The sequence below is a fragment of the Lycorma delicatula genome, chromosome 5 (assembly GCF_047948215.1).
Source record: "Lycorma delicatula isolate Av1 chromosome 5, ASM4794821v1, whole genome shotgun sequence".
Classification (NCBI taxonomy): domain Eukaryota; kingdom Metazoa; phylum Arthropoda; class Insecta; order Hemiptera; family Fulgoridae; genus Lycorma; species Lycorma delicatula.
The window spans coordinates 166,533,115-166,550,023 of NC_134459.1; the positions used below are offsets into that span (position 1 = coordinate 166,533,115).

General features: G+C 30.6%; 1 protein-coding gene across 1 annotated transcript in view; it reads right to left on the minus strand.

The window, feature by feature from the left end:
• LOC142325786 (very long chain fatty acid elongase 7-like) overlaps positions 1-3,128 on the minus strand; it is a 29,230-nt gene extending 26,102 nt beyond the window's left edge. The window contains exons 1-2 of the mRNA XM_075367816.1: positions 3,110-3,128; positions 2,515-2,705 (exon numbers count right to left, since the gene is read on the minus strand). Of these exons, the coding sequence (XP_075223931.1) occupies positions 2,515-2,705; positions 3,110-3,128 (210 nt within the window). The remainder of the gene's footprint in view (positions 1-2,514; positions 2,706-3,109) is intronic.
• Positions 3,129-16,909: the final 13,781 nt, after the last annotated feature.

Sequence of the window (16,909 nt, forward strand, 5' to 3'; positions counted from 1 at the left end):
CGCATTTTAAGTGTTTTTTACAACCTCGTAATTATGAAATTCCCTTTAAATATTTACGCGCATAAAATATTAAATCTAACTTGCTTCTGATGTCATCCTTTTGTTCACCCATTTAAAAGCATTTAATTACTGAAAAATATATTGATGATCTATAATTTTCAACAATTTGTTATGAAATTAATATAATTTTTATTACCAATCGCTGTATCTCAGTTGTAAGAGCTAATAAATGAAGTTTAGTTTTATATATTTTTTTGAACTATTTGGAGGTCAAAATTTATTGAGCAGATAGTTCAGATTTATGGCTTATTAAGCCGTCATCTGAAAAGAAAATTTACTTCTTGATGTGTACAGACAGGATGTAGAAGACGTACTGGCCAGGATGTTCAGTATCGATCCTTATAATGGGGTTTGAGCTACGATTGAAACCATAAGCTTGGGAATAAGGAACCAAGGAGAACAAAGGGAACTGAATGATGACCAATATAATCATTTCATAAAAAGCAGATACCACAATAAGAGACAATCAGATCCATTAGGATGATAAATACGTCTCCTTTGAGCAACGGATGCCCATTCTGTTCATTTTCTCCTTACCCCGAAACAATATCGGGATAATTTTACCCAACATCATACTACTGATTGATTATTTCACATTTGTCATTTTAATTGCGTTTCAACAAAAACTGCTTTTTCCCTTCGTAAATTAAAGAGACATCTAAAAACATGATGAGCTTCCAAATTCACTAATCCTGAATTGCGTTCAGTGATGTTACTCAAACGCACTACATTCTATTCAGTCTGGTGTGGTGTTTTTCTGGAGATATTGGGATATCCATTTTAAATCTGGGATTCAATATTCATTTTTAATTTGAAAAGTTTTTTTGTTATTTTTAAACCGTTTAATAAACATATACTGCAATTTTCTCAAATGTTTTTCTGAGTTATGAGTATCTATTTTTTTATAGTAAACTTAATTTGAAAAGAAAATCTATGAAATAATTAAGAATGATAAACCAACCATGGGATTTATATTCTGATTAATTTGTAATAAATTTCTGATGATGATTAATTCTTATTTATGTGATGACAGTTATTACATAATTACAATAATCTATAGCTTAGACTGAACTTGGTTTATAACATCCTTGACTGACCTTCTGTAGACTGAAAATGTTGTATGAAAGTATATTATACCCTTATATAAATAATTTACACGAAATATTTATTATATGATATAAAATAACACTTAAATTGTTGGGTTTTTTTTCAGTGGATGATGATTAGCTGATAACTGCGAGTACGAAATAGTTTTCGTATTTCAAAAAGTATAAAATCTGTTTATAAGGTAATTAACAAAACGTTTGAATGTTTTAAACATATATTTATCCTTAAATAAACTAAAAGCAGAGTAATTTCAAAGTAGCATAAACGACAATGCAATAATGCAACTATAAAGACGAAAATATAAACCTACATGTAGTATAAAATACATTAATACGAGTCACGATTTGTAATTAACATAACATTGGTATTTGATATGAAATATATATAATTAGTGTTTGGTAAAACTTAATAATAGAACATTATATAAAAGTGATATTCTGAGTTTTCCTGATACTGTAACTTATACTTAGGCAAATTATGCAAAATAATCTCAGAGGGAATAAATACTTTCATAATGACTCGACATAAAAAATACAAGCTCGCTTTAATGTAATAAATACCTAACTCAATAACTAGAAAATTAAAAACATTTTTCGCAAATTAACACAGAATGACATTACGATCTGCAATTTATCCAACAGTACAGATCAATAGTTTTTTTTAACCCGCCGAATCCATTCGGTGTTTGGATGTAGACAAAAATTTAATGTAGAAAATATACCTAACACATTTTCATTAGTTTACTGACCATTTTAACAGTCATTTTGTTTATTGAGCCACTTCCTTAACGCTTTAAGTTCGATAACTAACCGAACACTGTACAAAGACCTAAAATTATCTACCGTAATAGACGATATTAAACAATACTACCATAAAATGTAAAACAAAACCATCGAACTTAAAATCAACCTCTTACAAGCTCTTACTGTCAACCAACTAGAGAAAGCGGCTCTAAAGTAGTTGAAGCAGAGATCTTCATCGTCCACAGTATTTTTCACAAACTCTTTTAATCGACCATTAAAGCTCAAACTTTAATTCTCTATTTTAAATTACAACAAACACTTCTTTTAATTTGTGATCTACATCTAAATTTTAAATCGTTTTTAACCTAAATTCAACAGTTATTAATCAATAAGTCTTTGTAAATGTATCCTATTTCGTAAAAAAAAAAATCAAAATTTATTTCTTAACTCTAAATTTATAATCGCTTGTAACCGATTCAGTTAGATCACTTTCTCACGAATCATTCTTTTTTAATAGGTGAGATTCAGTTGTTATAATTACAAATGAAATATATATATATTATTCATTTAATATTACGTAATAATAATATTAAGTTTAACTTACCCAATATAAAAACCACGCATTTGCCACGACTTGTCCTAAGTTGTAAAGTATCATAAGTTCTTTTAATTTATAAGGTTTTTTATTTGCCATATATTTAGGTCCTAATCTTGTAACAAAATATAGATAACAAGCTATCAGAATTGAAACTGGCCATGGGCTGTTCATCATAAACATATTGTTTACTAAGTCATCTGAAATATATAGAAACAAGTCAGTTAGTTATATCATGTTATAATAAAATATACAGTACATAGTTTCAAGGATATTACAACATATATTAAATTAAAATTTTATCGTTTTTTTTGAAAGCATTTTAAGATATATCAACTTTATTTAATTTTTTTTTTTTTTTGTTTAATTACATGTTATTAAAAGTAAAGTGAATGTTTTATGATATTGGAGCACCAAAGTTTATTTATGAACTGCAAAAAAAATAACGGCTAACACTAATAAAAATTTGTGGGCGAATATATGTATACACATTATATATATATTCTATTAATTTACAAATAATACCAAAAAATTATGAAAATATTTTAAAAAGATCTTTAAATAATATTTCCATTTTCAAAATTCCTAGAAAAATAAAAATTACCCATAAAAATTTTATCCATTTTCCCAAGTGCATTTTAAGTTGTCCATAATATTCTTAAGAGAATATATATAGAAAACAGTATTTGACAATATTTTAAAACAAAATTTTATCAGTTATTTCCTTTTAAGTTTCATGTGGTTGGTTTTAAAACGGTGGGTATAAAAAGTTATTTTTTTCTGTAAAGATAATAATGTTTTACCTAGCACAAAAACAATACTTTAACCTCACAACAACAGTATGCATATAGTTTCATAATTTAAATTAAAAGTATGACGGAAAAATGAGTTTTCAACAAAGAATTTCTATTAAAACTGCTAGGAATTATGATCATCTCTTAACTGCTCATTCAGAACAGTTTTTTTTTTGTTTCTCATTCAGTAACTTTAGTGCAGTCAAATTATTGAAATAATTTTTAATATTAATTTCAGAGTTGTGTGTGTATTTAAGATAATTACTACTAGAATTTCAAAAAGAAAACACCCGGAGATGAAGTTCACATGTTTAGAATACCAGTTAGATTGAATTTCTTCATTAGACTTTATCCAGCTCTTATTCGTTGTTTTTATTATCATTAACGTGTTTCTTGTTCATCAACCCTGTTCAGCGTCCCTTTCCTAAATTTGTCATCCAGCGCCAATTGCACAATTGCCAGATCATCAACATAGACGCTTTTGCTGATTTCTGCTGGAATGGCTAATATCAATTTATTAATGGCAATGGTAAACAAGGTACCGCTCAACGTCAAACTTTGTGGTATGCCATTTTCCAAATTTTTACAGATGAATATTCGCTACTGACTCGTACTTGGAAAGTACGGTCATTCATATAAATGCTCAGTAAGACTGGCAGGTTGCCACGAATGCCCCATTCATGTATCTGGAGAATTATACCATGACGCCAGGTCATATCGAAAGCCTTCTGAAGATCAAAGAAGACTCCGACACAATGTTTCCTTTTAATGAAGCTGTTATATATAACGTCCTCTAAGCTGATCATTTGATCAGTGGTAGAATGGTATTGCCGAAAACCTGCTTGATACGGTGATATCAGGTTTTCTTTTTCCAAAACCCAGACGAGTCGATTATTAATCATTTTTTCCAGTATTTTTCCCATAGCACACGTCAAAGAAATAGGACGATAGCTATTGAGGTCTGTTAAATTTTTATTTTTCTTTGGTACTAGAACAACATGAGCTTTTTTCCACTGCTGCGGGTACGTTCCATACCGCCATATTTTATTATGAAGTTCTAATAATCTACGCTTTGCAGTGGTATTCCGCTGCCTGATCATATTATAGTGGATTTCATCCGGACCAGCAGCTGTGTTACCTGATTTTTCCAACGCTTTCGCGAATTCTTCCATTTTAAAAGGTACATTATATGAGTAATTATACTCAGTTCTGAAGTTTAGTAGACCTTCAAGTTGTTCTTTTTTAGTACGAAAATCTTCTTCGTAGTTGGCCGTTCTGCTGGCCTTTTCAAAGTTACTGTTTCGTTTACTGTTCTTTTTAAAGTTGTATTTCATTTTGCTGTTTTAATGTTAATTCTCCTATATAAGATAAAACTGTTTCCTTTTTGTCCCCCTTACTATAACTAAACAGATTAATATAAAAGGAATGGTGCCACAAACCGGGCAAGACCCTTGTGGACACCTAATCTTTCATCTTTTACAAAACTCACGTCCAATTATAAATCATATAAATTAAGTATAATCAAGTTAAGTAACGAATATTAAATTGTATTATAAAAAAATGTTAATGTTGGTTCTAGACTACGAATAGGTAATCTTAGAGGACAATTATAATTAGTATTAGGATTACTCCATTAATTATTCATTTTGTAAAAGCGAAAGAAATAAAAGAATTTGTTAATGTTGGCTCGACATTCAAACGGACATTGAAAGGCACTATAAAATGTTATATTATTTATGTTATACTATTTATTGTTTGTTATGTTATACTATTGTTGTATTACTTGAGGATTATAGTTGGTTATCCTCTTTCAAGTGATGGTCAGTCATACGATTTACTTGTAAAACTTCATGGTAGAAGCTGATTTTATATAAATAAAGGAATTTAGCAAAAATTATTTTTTTCCAAAATGGTACATTTTTGTAAAATCTAAATTTAACTAGTAATTGTGTTTTCACAAATATATATATATATATATATATATATTTGGATACATTTATGCAAAGACTTGTCGAACTTCCAGTATAACGAGATATAATATCGTTATAACGAGATAAAATATGTTTAAATACCGTTTGTTTGTAACTTTTGTTTCCTGTTTACCCAAGGAATACCATTATTTTAATATTAAATGTACGCGTCTGTTTACGTGAAAAGTTAATAATTTCGCTTACTACGTCATTAAAGCTATTAATGGAATTTAACATACATTGAGTGAAATCGACAGAATAGTCTCTGCATAAATCATAACTGGTAATAACAATGATACATATGATATGTACATTATGTAAGATGTTATCAGGTATCATCTCCATTATATTGCACTGTATTAGGCCTATCAATAAATACTATATCAATACAGCTATATATATATATATATATATTAACTTAAATAATATAGCTATGAATATCTGAAATAATATTATCGATTGATAATTGAAACGCTGTTAAGAATATTGATTTGTTTTATAACGTTCCTTTATATTAGTAATAAGATTCATATCATACAGGAATAATTTCGCCTCTTAATGTTAATGTCTTCATCTGTTAAATTTCCAGGCTGTTAATAATGTAAATAACTTTATTTTTTGTAACTTTGAACAACCTGAGTCTTCTGAGTTTATAAATATGTGGTTAAATAAATTACATGATGAATTAATTTGACTGATTTATAAAAAAAAGCTTGTGAAATGTTAATTTATTTAGATTGTATTCCAGAACCGCAAATTATCTTTTTATATTAAGTGGATTTTTTTCCACTTTATTGTACTTTCCAGTTAAATCGACTAAAGTATCGGTTTACGTAAGTATTAACTTGTGATATATTCTGTTACAAGTTTTTCCCCTTTAAATCCGATCTCAATCGATAATTAATTACAAATATATAGGTAACTTGTTATGAAACTATAAAATCAAAATAAATCTTATTTTTTATTGCATTTTTTGTATTTGAAGTAAAAAAATAATAAAATATTTGCAATTTAATAAATCTGTTATTTCATAAAAAACAATGCGTTATGACTAAAACTGAAGCTTTTTATTCGTTTCTTATTTATCTTGTATCAATATTATTTTTAATCGGTTCAGTTTTTATAATTGTAAAAATATACGTTTATTATATTTATTATTATTTCATAACAATCTGGTAATAAATTGTTACAATAAAATTGTGATACAATTAATAAAGTAGCATCTATCTACAATTAATAGAGAAAGTAATAAAACACACACACACACACACACACACACACACACACACACACAAACACTCACTCATACACATTATTTTATTATTATTATTATTGTCCTTTTTTGTTTGATTGTTGTGTGTGTGTGGGCGTCACGCGCGCGTGTGTTTGATTTTATTTAAAAATATATTTCAGTACAAACACCCACTCGATAATGCTCACATATGCAACATAAAAACCTCATACAAATCAACTACAAAACGAGACGATATTTTTGCACACTATGTACTGGTTTTTCGGTGAATTAATGGTACTTTTATATTCAAGTACAATTAAAAAAAAAAATTCGAATTCAGTCACACGTTTTTCTGGTCCACAAAACAATTAAGCACATTTATGCTCCATTAAGCTTTTCAGTTTTTGTGTTTAAATTTCATAATTTTCCTGTTCATTAAAAGAATGGCAAGGGGTATTTAAATTGGTACATCCATTCTGTAAAATGTAAATTTTTATATATATATATATATATATATATATATATATTTTGTTTAGCACTCTAAAATTATTATCTAACAAAATAATATCTATTAATAAATTATTACCTATTCACAACATAACTATTTATAATAGTATAATTTTAATTTTATTTATAAAAGAAATTCTTCGTTCACTTTTTTTATTGAATATCAATACGCTTCTAAACCAGCTATATATCATAGATAAATAATTAGCGATTTTAAGTTTCTAATAGTATTTAATTATCAATTTGGCTAAATTAACTACTATAAATCTAATAGCGTTACCTAAAATAAGCACTTTCACTTAATAACCACTTGTCTGGTGTATTACAAGAAAAAAATCCGTTTGCCTGTTGTCTTACTTTATTATCAGCTTTACAATTTTCATTACAGTTAAGGAAAAAATATACAGTATTAAATATTTTCTCGGTAAAACTTTAGTTAAACGAAAAAAATTATTCTAAAAAAAAAAAAATTAAAGCTAACGTTTAAATATCAAATTTTATGTTTTACTATGTTTTTATCAAATAAATACTTGATACTGTGTGTTCTTTCCTTAATTGTAATGAAGACTAGTTACAATAAAGCCAATAATGAAATATGACAACAAGCAGCTGGATTTAGTTTTTCTTGAACATGAATTATGTCTTAATCCCATAAACAGAGATTCAGGTATCTAATATTGCACCTAGATAGGCGTTTAACCAGGAAGTATCATGTGAGAGTGAAAAGAAAACAAATGAACGCAAAGTATAGGGAACTGCATCAGATGCTGCAGAAATTCACAATTCACATCGTCCAATAAAGTTCTGATTTACAAAGCTTTCCTATGACCAATCTGGACTTACGGAGTTGTGGGGGACAAGTAATAGTAACGTAGATGTCATACAACGCTTTCAAAACAAGGTAACGAAGAAGGCAATTGTGGAGGCACTATATTTTACACGAAATGATGAGTTTCACGAATATCTAGAGCTTCCGACTATTCGTGAGGTTGCGAGACAGAACATTGTTACATACCAACAACTTCTAGAAAACTCGTCAATCATCTAACGATCAATCTGCTTGATAACAGCGAAGACGTCCAAACGTTGAAACCTTTCCATGTGGTTGGCTTAGGGGCTATCGAATGATAGTTTTCAGTTATCATCACCGATATTAGCGATGCTATTTTTGTTTACATTTGTTACAAGTTGTACTGTTCTTGTCAGTTCTAAATTGTCGGATTCACAATTAAGCATTCCACGTCCCCGAGAGATGCCTTTGGGCCAGAGGGATCCAGAGTCTCCGTGCTTAATCACCGATGCCCATCCACGTAAGCGCGGATGAACGACGGCTCGCAGAGAACTGTCATTTACCCTCCGACCCTCCGGACATGTTCTTCCGCCTCAATCTGAGGACTTTGTATTATGGTACTCTCTAGAAGATCCACCTAGAAGCACCCATCAGTTCCTCTCTTCCCGGACTTTGGCTTACAGGACCCCTCGAATCCTGCGACTGTTTCAAAGTGCTAATGGCTTTCAACATTGTGTCTATTATATCATTTACCATAATCTGCTCCGTGAGTACAACGCAGCGGCAACGTTCCTCCTCCTACCTCAAGCACTGAAAAATGAGTTGTTCAGGAGCGTCACGTTCTTGGCAGAATGGGCACAGAGGATCTTCTGCTCTTCTCCTTCCGTGTAAATAGGAGCGGAAGGCCCCGTGTTCGGTCAGGAATTAGGTGAGCCAGAACTCACCAAAATCCCTCCCAGCCCGCGGGTCTACATATGGAATCAAGCGATGCGTACACCTCCCCGAAGTGAACGCATCCCACCTGGTCTGCTAGTCTCTGGCAACAGCTGCTCTTATCTCCTCCTTAAGCTTCCCCTGATAACTCATCGTACTAGCCTTTATTAATTGCCGCATTGCCTGTAATCAGGCAAACCAACACCGTCTCCGATGTTGTTGCTATCCTTAGGGCCATCCGACACTGAATATTTTCCAACCGACTCATATTACGTTCTACCAACACTGCTCTTACCCAAATCGATTCACTAAAGCTTGATTATTTGTTGGTTTTTATTGAATATTTATTTGCTTTTTTTGTTATTGTTTGTTTCTAAGGACTATGAAGAGATGGCAGATATATTTTTTTACTAATGAACTTAAAGAACATTCATTGCTTACTGGTAACATTTGCTATGGATTGACTTATTGTGGGAATTCATTAAAAACGTATCATGTGAGGATAATCAAATGTTTTACTTATATTTCCTCTTAAGGAGTCTATTGTAAATGTTCTAATTGTGGAAAAGTAAAAAACTCTTCTTTTAATACACGACACACAGTTTTGTTTTTGCTTTACAAAAAAAGTATTCAAACGTAGTTGATTTTTAATTACATAAAACTAATCTAAAGAGAAAGTTTGTGTATTGCAAATAGTATAAGTTAATATTATATTAAAATGTAGAATTATAATAGTTATCTGAATCAAGTAGTAAGAGAATTGAAAAAAATATTATATAGTAAAACATTTATATTACCTTCAGCTGCTTGTTGCGTTTTATATGGAAGTGATGTAAAATTTTGTTGAATATAAGTCTCCATATCTAAAAAAAAAATGAATAAATAGATTTAAATTACAATGATTAATTTCATAAAATTAAAGTAGTAACAATTATTTTGTACTTTAAATTAGGTTACTTAAAATTGTAAAATGTTTAACCAGGTATCAACTGTGTGATAAAGTGTTTTATAAGCCAGAAGCAAGTAATTTCAAAAATTTTCTAAGCTAGAATATATTGTTCGTAATTATCACAGGGAATTTGGAGGTAACTGGGAAGAGGTAATAGGTCATGAAAAATTTGGTAACTGATTGATTAATCAAACCAACATAAGTTACAACAGAATTTATTTTTGTAAATTCTTATTTACAATGGGTTACATTTTTGTAGGAATTTTAATTAAATTATATCACATATATACACGTAAACAGAAATCCCCATTGAAATAAAACCAAAAAAGGTAGAGTTAAAAATGAAAGTGAATACAGAAACTGAGTGGAAGGGAAAGGAGCGATGAATGCGCAACACTCAGAGGTTGTATTTGTTCTATGGAATTACTAAGGTCCAGAACAAGTAGCCTCTTATGTCTTCTAACAACCTCACCGTTATCTAAGACGTTTACCGCCAATCGGTTATCACGTTCACTTAGCTGAAGTTCATATTTCAAACTGAAACGTTATATCTTTTCTTTGACGTACGGTAGATACAAATATTCGTGGATTTCACTGGTTTTAATAAATCACGGCGCCTCAGCTATACACCTTGCTAGTTTGTTATGAAACCGCTTTATGAATTCAACATTTGACTTCCTTACCGTGTCCCATTGTTAAGCGCTATTTGCCCACATCGATTTAAAAATAGCTGAATATAAAAATAGCTTATAGATAAAGAAAACACAGACCTCCTGCTTAGCAACAAGTATATTTAATTGATATTCATGTTAAGTTGCTTTCTCTTCTCGTTCGTTTGAACCTGGAACGTCAAACGACGTTCCAGGTGCCTTACATTTTCAGTATGCCATATGCAAAATGCCATCTAGGTGGATCCCTGGGTCTTCTCTTTCCTCATTGCGAATGTTACATGGTTTGACTTAGCAAGATTAACCCTTATATTTCATGAACCCAGAGACCTGCTGTTTAGATTTAATTAAGAGTGTAGATTACTTCACGTGGCAATTGAGTTGTCATCAACAGCCGGAATAGCCGAAAGAATTAAATAAAACAATTTTAAATTTATATTGTCTTAAATTTTATTTAGAATAAATAAGAAACTATTTGCGTAAACTGTTTTAGAAATACTTTTCGATATTTTGTTCTAACGCTCTCAGTATGTTATAGCTGTCAATAATACTTGCTTAACAAAAATTTGTATTCTGCCAATCTGCTATTAGCTTCATCATTTTAATAATTTTTGGCATGATTACGAGAAGTATACATTTCATTGCGTGCTGTATATATTTTTTTATATCATAATTACAATGCCTGCTTCAAAAAATATTTTTCAGTTGTCTTGGATAACCTTAATTTTATTATTCACAGGCAGGTGAAATATAATAATATTCAAACATATCACAACTTTGTTCTACTTTACGAAACCTTCATATCTTTTATTTTTATTGTTTGCATATTCATAATTACAACAAAAATTAATTATATTATTGTATTTTAATAATTTTAAGGTTCATACAGATATAATGAGTTGAAATTCAAGGTTTAATTTTTTTAATTACGCTTACCTTATGTAAATAAATGGTAATATAAACATAAATTTGTTTATTAACAAGACAATAGCCGTATATGTAGTATATATGCAGTCGCAGCTTGATTTGTTTACTAAATAAATATATTGGTGAATGGATTGTTTTATAAAACTCAGAATTATTAAAATATATGAAAAAACTTTATTTTTTAGTCTTACGTTTAAAAGGAAGATTTTTCTGAGATTTATTCTTCAAATTGATGATAATGCAATGATATATCTCCGTGAGCATAAATAATTAAATAATTCAAAATATAATTTCTCATGAAACTTAAAAGATATTTTCCTACAAACAGATGTATCTCAATTACATATTTATCATTCAGCAGATGTGTAAATAAAACTTGCAATGGAAAAACTTCTTTTTTTAAATTTTGTTATCGGTTTAAATATGTTGGTTAAATTAATTTTAAAAAGTGAAAAATTATGTTTTTATAGAATTTAATTCCAATTAATACTGTACAGTAGCTCGTATTAGAATATGCCCGTCCGTGCATTTTTCTTGGAATTTCAAAATTCTAATTTCAGATTCCAATAGTTTTTAAAAAGGTAGTGACTTTTTACCAAAACGGACGAAAATGTAAAAATCTGACTAATCGTTTTGGAATTTAAAAAATTTTTACTTCAAATTGTCGGATATAATAAAAAAACCTAATAACAAATTTTTATAAATTCCTGGCATTGATTATTTATTTAGTAGAAATTTATTATTTATTTAGTGGAAAAATAATGATACACGAAAAAAGTTTTAAAAAATTGCAAAAATTAATACTTAATACTTAATACATTTTTATCGCCTTCCCCGACATCAATATTGCCCCCAAAAATTTTTTTGGGTCACTTGCATTGCTATTATTGTCTAGCATATTATAACAAAAATTCGGTTATAAGATATGCAATAAATAAAAATTTTTTTTTTTTTTTTTTTTTTTTTTTGGAAAGGGATGAATTTTGGATAATTTTTTTTAAATGGTATGATAAACATGCACTCTTGTACTGAACGTAATTAAAGTGGGGTTTATGTTTGCAAATTTTCAGGAAACTGACCCCAAAGAAACTAACTATCTACCCCGTCTTCTGGAAATTTTTTTTTTTGTCTTCAGTCATTTGACTGGTTTGATGCAGCTCTCCAAGATTCCCTATCCAGTGCTAGTCGTATCATTTCAGTATACCCTCTACAACCTACATCCCCAACAATTTGTTTTACATACTCCAAAAGTGGCCTGCCTACACAATTTTTCCCTTCTACCTGTCCTTCCAATATTAAAGCGACTATTCCAGGATGCCTTAGTATGTGGCCTATAAGTCTGTCTCTTCTTTTAACTATATTTTTCCAAATGCTACTTTCTTCATCTATTTGCCGCAATACCTCTTCATTTGTCATTTTATCCACCCATCTGATTTTTAACATTCTCCTATAGCACCGCATTTCAAAAGCTTCTACTCTTTTCTTCTCAGATACTCCGATTGTCCAAGTTTCACTTCCATATAAAGCAACACTCCAAACATACACTTTCAAAAATCTTTTCCTGACATTTAAATTAATTTTTGATGTAAACAAATTATATTTCTTACTGAAGGCTCGTTTAGCTTGTGCTATTCGGCATTTTATATCGCTCCTGCTTCGTCCATCTTTAGTAATTTTACTTCCCAAATAACAAAATTCTTCTACCTCCATAATCTTTTCTCCTCCTATTTTCACATTCAGCGGTCCATCTTTGTTATTTCTACTACATTTCATTACTTTTGTTTTGTTCTTGTTTATTTTCATGCGATAGTTCTTGCGTAGGACTTCATCTATGCCGTTTATTGTTTCTTCTAAATCCTTTTTACTCTCGGCTAGAATTACTATATCATCAGCAAATCGTAGCATCTTTATCTTTTCACCTTGTACTGTTACTCCGAATCTAAATTGTTCTTTAACACCATTAACTGCTATTTCCATGTAAAGATTAAAAAGTAACGGAGATAGGGAACATCCTTGTCGGACTCCCTTTCTTATTAGGGCTTCTTTCTTATGTTCTTCAATTGTTATTGTTACTGTTTGGTTCCTGTACATCTTAGCAATTGTTGTTCCATCTCTGTATTTGAACCCTAATTTTTTTTAAATGCTGAAAATTTTATTCCAATCTACGTTATCGAAAGCCTTTTCTAGGTCTATAAACGCCAAGTATGTTGGTTTGTTTTTCTTTAATCTTCCTTCTACTATTAATCTGAGGCCTAAAATTGCTTCCCTTGCCCCTATACTTTTCCTGAAACCAAATTGGTCTTCTCCTAACACTTCTTCCACTCTCCTCTCAATTCTTCTGTATAAAATTCTAGTTAAGATTTTTGATGCATGACTAGTTAAACTAATTGTTCTGTATTCTTCACATTTATCTGCCCCTGCTTTCTTTAGTATCATAACTATAACACTTTTTTTGAAGTCTGATGGAAATTCCCCATTTTCATAAATATTACACACCAGTTTGTATAATCTATCAATCGCTTCCTCACCTGCACTGCTTAGTAATTCTACAGGTATTCCGTCTATTCCAGGAGCCTTTCTGCCATTTAAATCTTTTAATGCTCTCTTAAATTCAGATCTCACTATTGTTTCTCCCATTTCATCCTCTTCAACTTCTTCTTCTTCCTCTATAACACCATTTTCTAATTCATTTCCTCCGTATAACTCTTCAATATATTCCACCCATCTATCGACTTTACCTTTCGTATTATATATTGATGTACCATCTTTGTTTAACACATTATTAGATTTTAATTTATGTACCCCAAAATTTTCCTTAACTTTCCTGTATGCTCCATCTATTTTACCAATGTTCATTTCTCTTTCCACTTCTGAACACTTTTCTTTAATCCACTCTTCTTTCACCAGTTTGCACTTCCTGTTTATAGCATTTCTTAATTTCCGATAGTTCCTTTTACTTTCTTCATCACTAGCATTCTTATATTTTCTACATTCATCCATCAGCTGCAATATATCGTCTGAAACCCAAGGTTTTCTACCGGTTCTCTTTATTCCGCCTAAGTTTGCTTCTGCTGATTTAAGAATTTCCTTTTTAACATTCTCCCATTCTTCTTCTACATTTTCTACCTTATCTTTTTTACTCAGATCTCTTGCGATGTCCTCCTCAAAAATCTTCTTTACCTCCTCTTCCACAAGCTTCTCTAAATTCCACCGATTCATCTGACACCTTTTCTTCAGGTTTTTAAACCCCAATCTACATTTCATTATCACCAAATTATGGTCGCTATCAATGTCTGCTCCAGGGTAAGTTGTCTGTGTCTGTTGTCAATGTCTGCTCCTGGAAATATTGACCAGTAACTTTTGCTAACAGATTTGTCTTAATAAACAACTCTTTGTACAAAGTTTTAGCAAAATCGGTTCATTCAATCAAAATTTGTTAAGCTTTAAACACACCAACACATGTATATACGTATACAAAAATTATCTACTCCCAATTATTTCTTTTCTTGGCTGATGAGTCATAAAACGTCGAACAATGCAAAAAAAAACAGGTTCGTCATATATAAGGGTGTAAAGAGTACCATTTATTAAAAAAACACCAAAATAACAACATAAAATATTTCAGGACTCATATATATTATTAGTAGACTGATAACACTTACAGTGTAAAGAACCCTCATATTAAATTAAAACTATAAGTAGACACAAAAAAAAAAAAACAAAATGAAAACGATTGTTTTGACAATATTATTAAAACTTATCCATATTCGTAGCAAAAACTACTTCATTTAAAGAATCCTTAAACGCAACAACATGAACTGACTTTAGACTTGTTTATAGTTCACTGGCGTGCAAATAAGCAATTATTTTTCTTCTTTTCCATTTTCCAAATCAGAAGCAATATTTTTTATTAGAACCAACCTCTTTTTCTGAAGTTCTCATATATGGTAATGGAAAAATATTCCATTAGATGTTTGACTACAAGCGGTTTATAACAAATACCGCATATTGGTATTTCTTTGCCGGATAATAATAAATATGAATTCGTTATTCGCGTGTGGCCAATTCTGAATACGGTTACCACTACTTGTTCTCGGCGAGTCGGTTTTACGTCGCTCTTCAGTTTATATGGAGAAGTTTTAATTGTATTTAGTTTCGTATTTAACTTTCTCCATACATTACTTCACCTATTTTTTATTGTATTAGTCAGACAATTTTTAACATTTGCCACTAGTACAGGAATTATATCCAGATTATCACAAACTGTTGCCGTTCTGGCAGTTTTGTCTGCGTTTTCGTTTCCGGCGATACCAGCATGCTCTGGAGTCCATAAAAATACACATCGCTGTTTTCGTCGATTTAAAACGTACAATGGACAGGATGTTTCAATAAGGACGTCCTTATTGTTTTTTTTTCCGAATAGAACTTAGCGGGCTTAACAAATCGGAACGTATGTAGGGTAGCCAGAAGATTTCTTCCAAGTTAAACCGGGAACCCCGTCCCAGAAATAATCAACAATATTAGACCGCTTAATTTTTTCCCTTCCCCGAGATCTTAATCGTTTGTATGGGAAATTTCTACGTGGTTAATACTTAAACACGTATTGCAGTTTTTGCAAAAGGCTTCGTATTCAGTTATACTTTTTTAATGAACGGATATGTCTCATTATAGTTTTCAATAAATTTTCACTTTCTCTTTGGCATTTTTTCCGACAAAATTAGAAAAAAAAAATATTTTATATATTTTAAACATTAACAACCGTTAGAATATTAAACATTCCAATACGGTATTACCAGAACTCACTAACGTACTATTAAATAAAACTGCTTACATTGTCACGGTAGTAAATCGTAGCAGTCGTATACGTTGGTCGAAGAAAGCTCCCAGATGACTCTTTGGTTTTCAATTACTGTTATAGTTTTCTTCCAATAAAAAGATATCATGTGCACAAAAAATATCCCGACAACCACGTCAAGTGGGTGAAGACTGAAAGCGGAGGTCAAAATCAGTGTTGCCAGTACTGCTCTACCTCTTTCGGCTACTGTTACTCAATCTTATTTGAATTTGTTCAAATCTGCAAAATTATGAAACTGGGACTTCTGGGCATCACGAAAGGTTCGTTCGGAACACTAGGCTTAAAACCGGTGACAATCTCTATTAATCGGGACACCTGGCAACCCTAAACATATGAGCACTCTCTCTTCGCAGAAACGTTTTGAATAGCGAAGTGCTTGCAGTATGGCAATAAGTCTGCTATATAAATACTTGCCGTATCTGGCAGTTTCCAAGAATGAGCTTCTCCATTTACTTATATGGAGCATCCACATCGCGTTCGGTTTTAGAACCGTCAATATAAATTTTAATGTATTCTTTGTAACCACTGAAGATTGATAATAATTCCAACAGGAATTTTTCTTGTTGGAATTATTACTATTACTATTATTTATTTGTTATTGAATTTTAAAAGCATTGTATTTACTTCATTACAGGATGAAAGCAAAATTATTATGTATTCAATGCGATTCTAGGGAGATTGCATTCAAAGCAATTTGTATGATGTAGTATTGACGATGATTAATGTTCTTAGCAGCTGATGTCTGAATTTACGTATAATACGAGTAATAGTAATAAT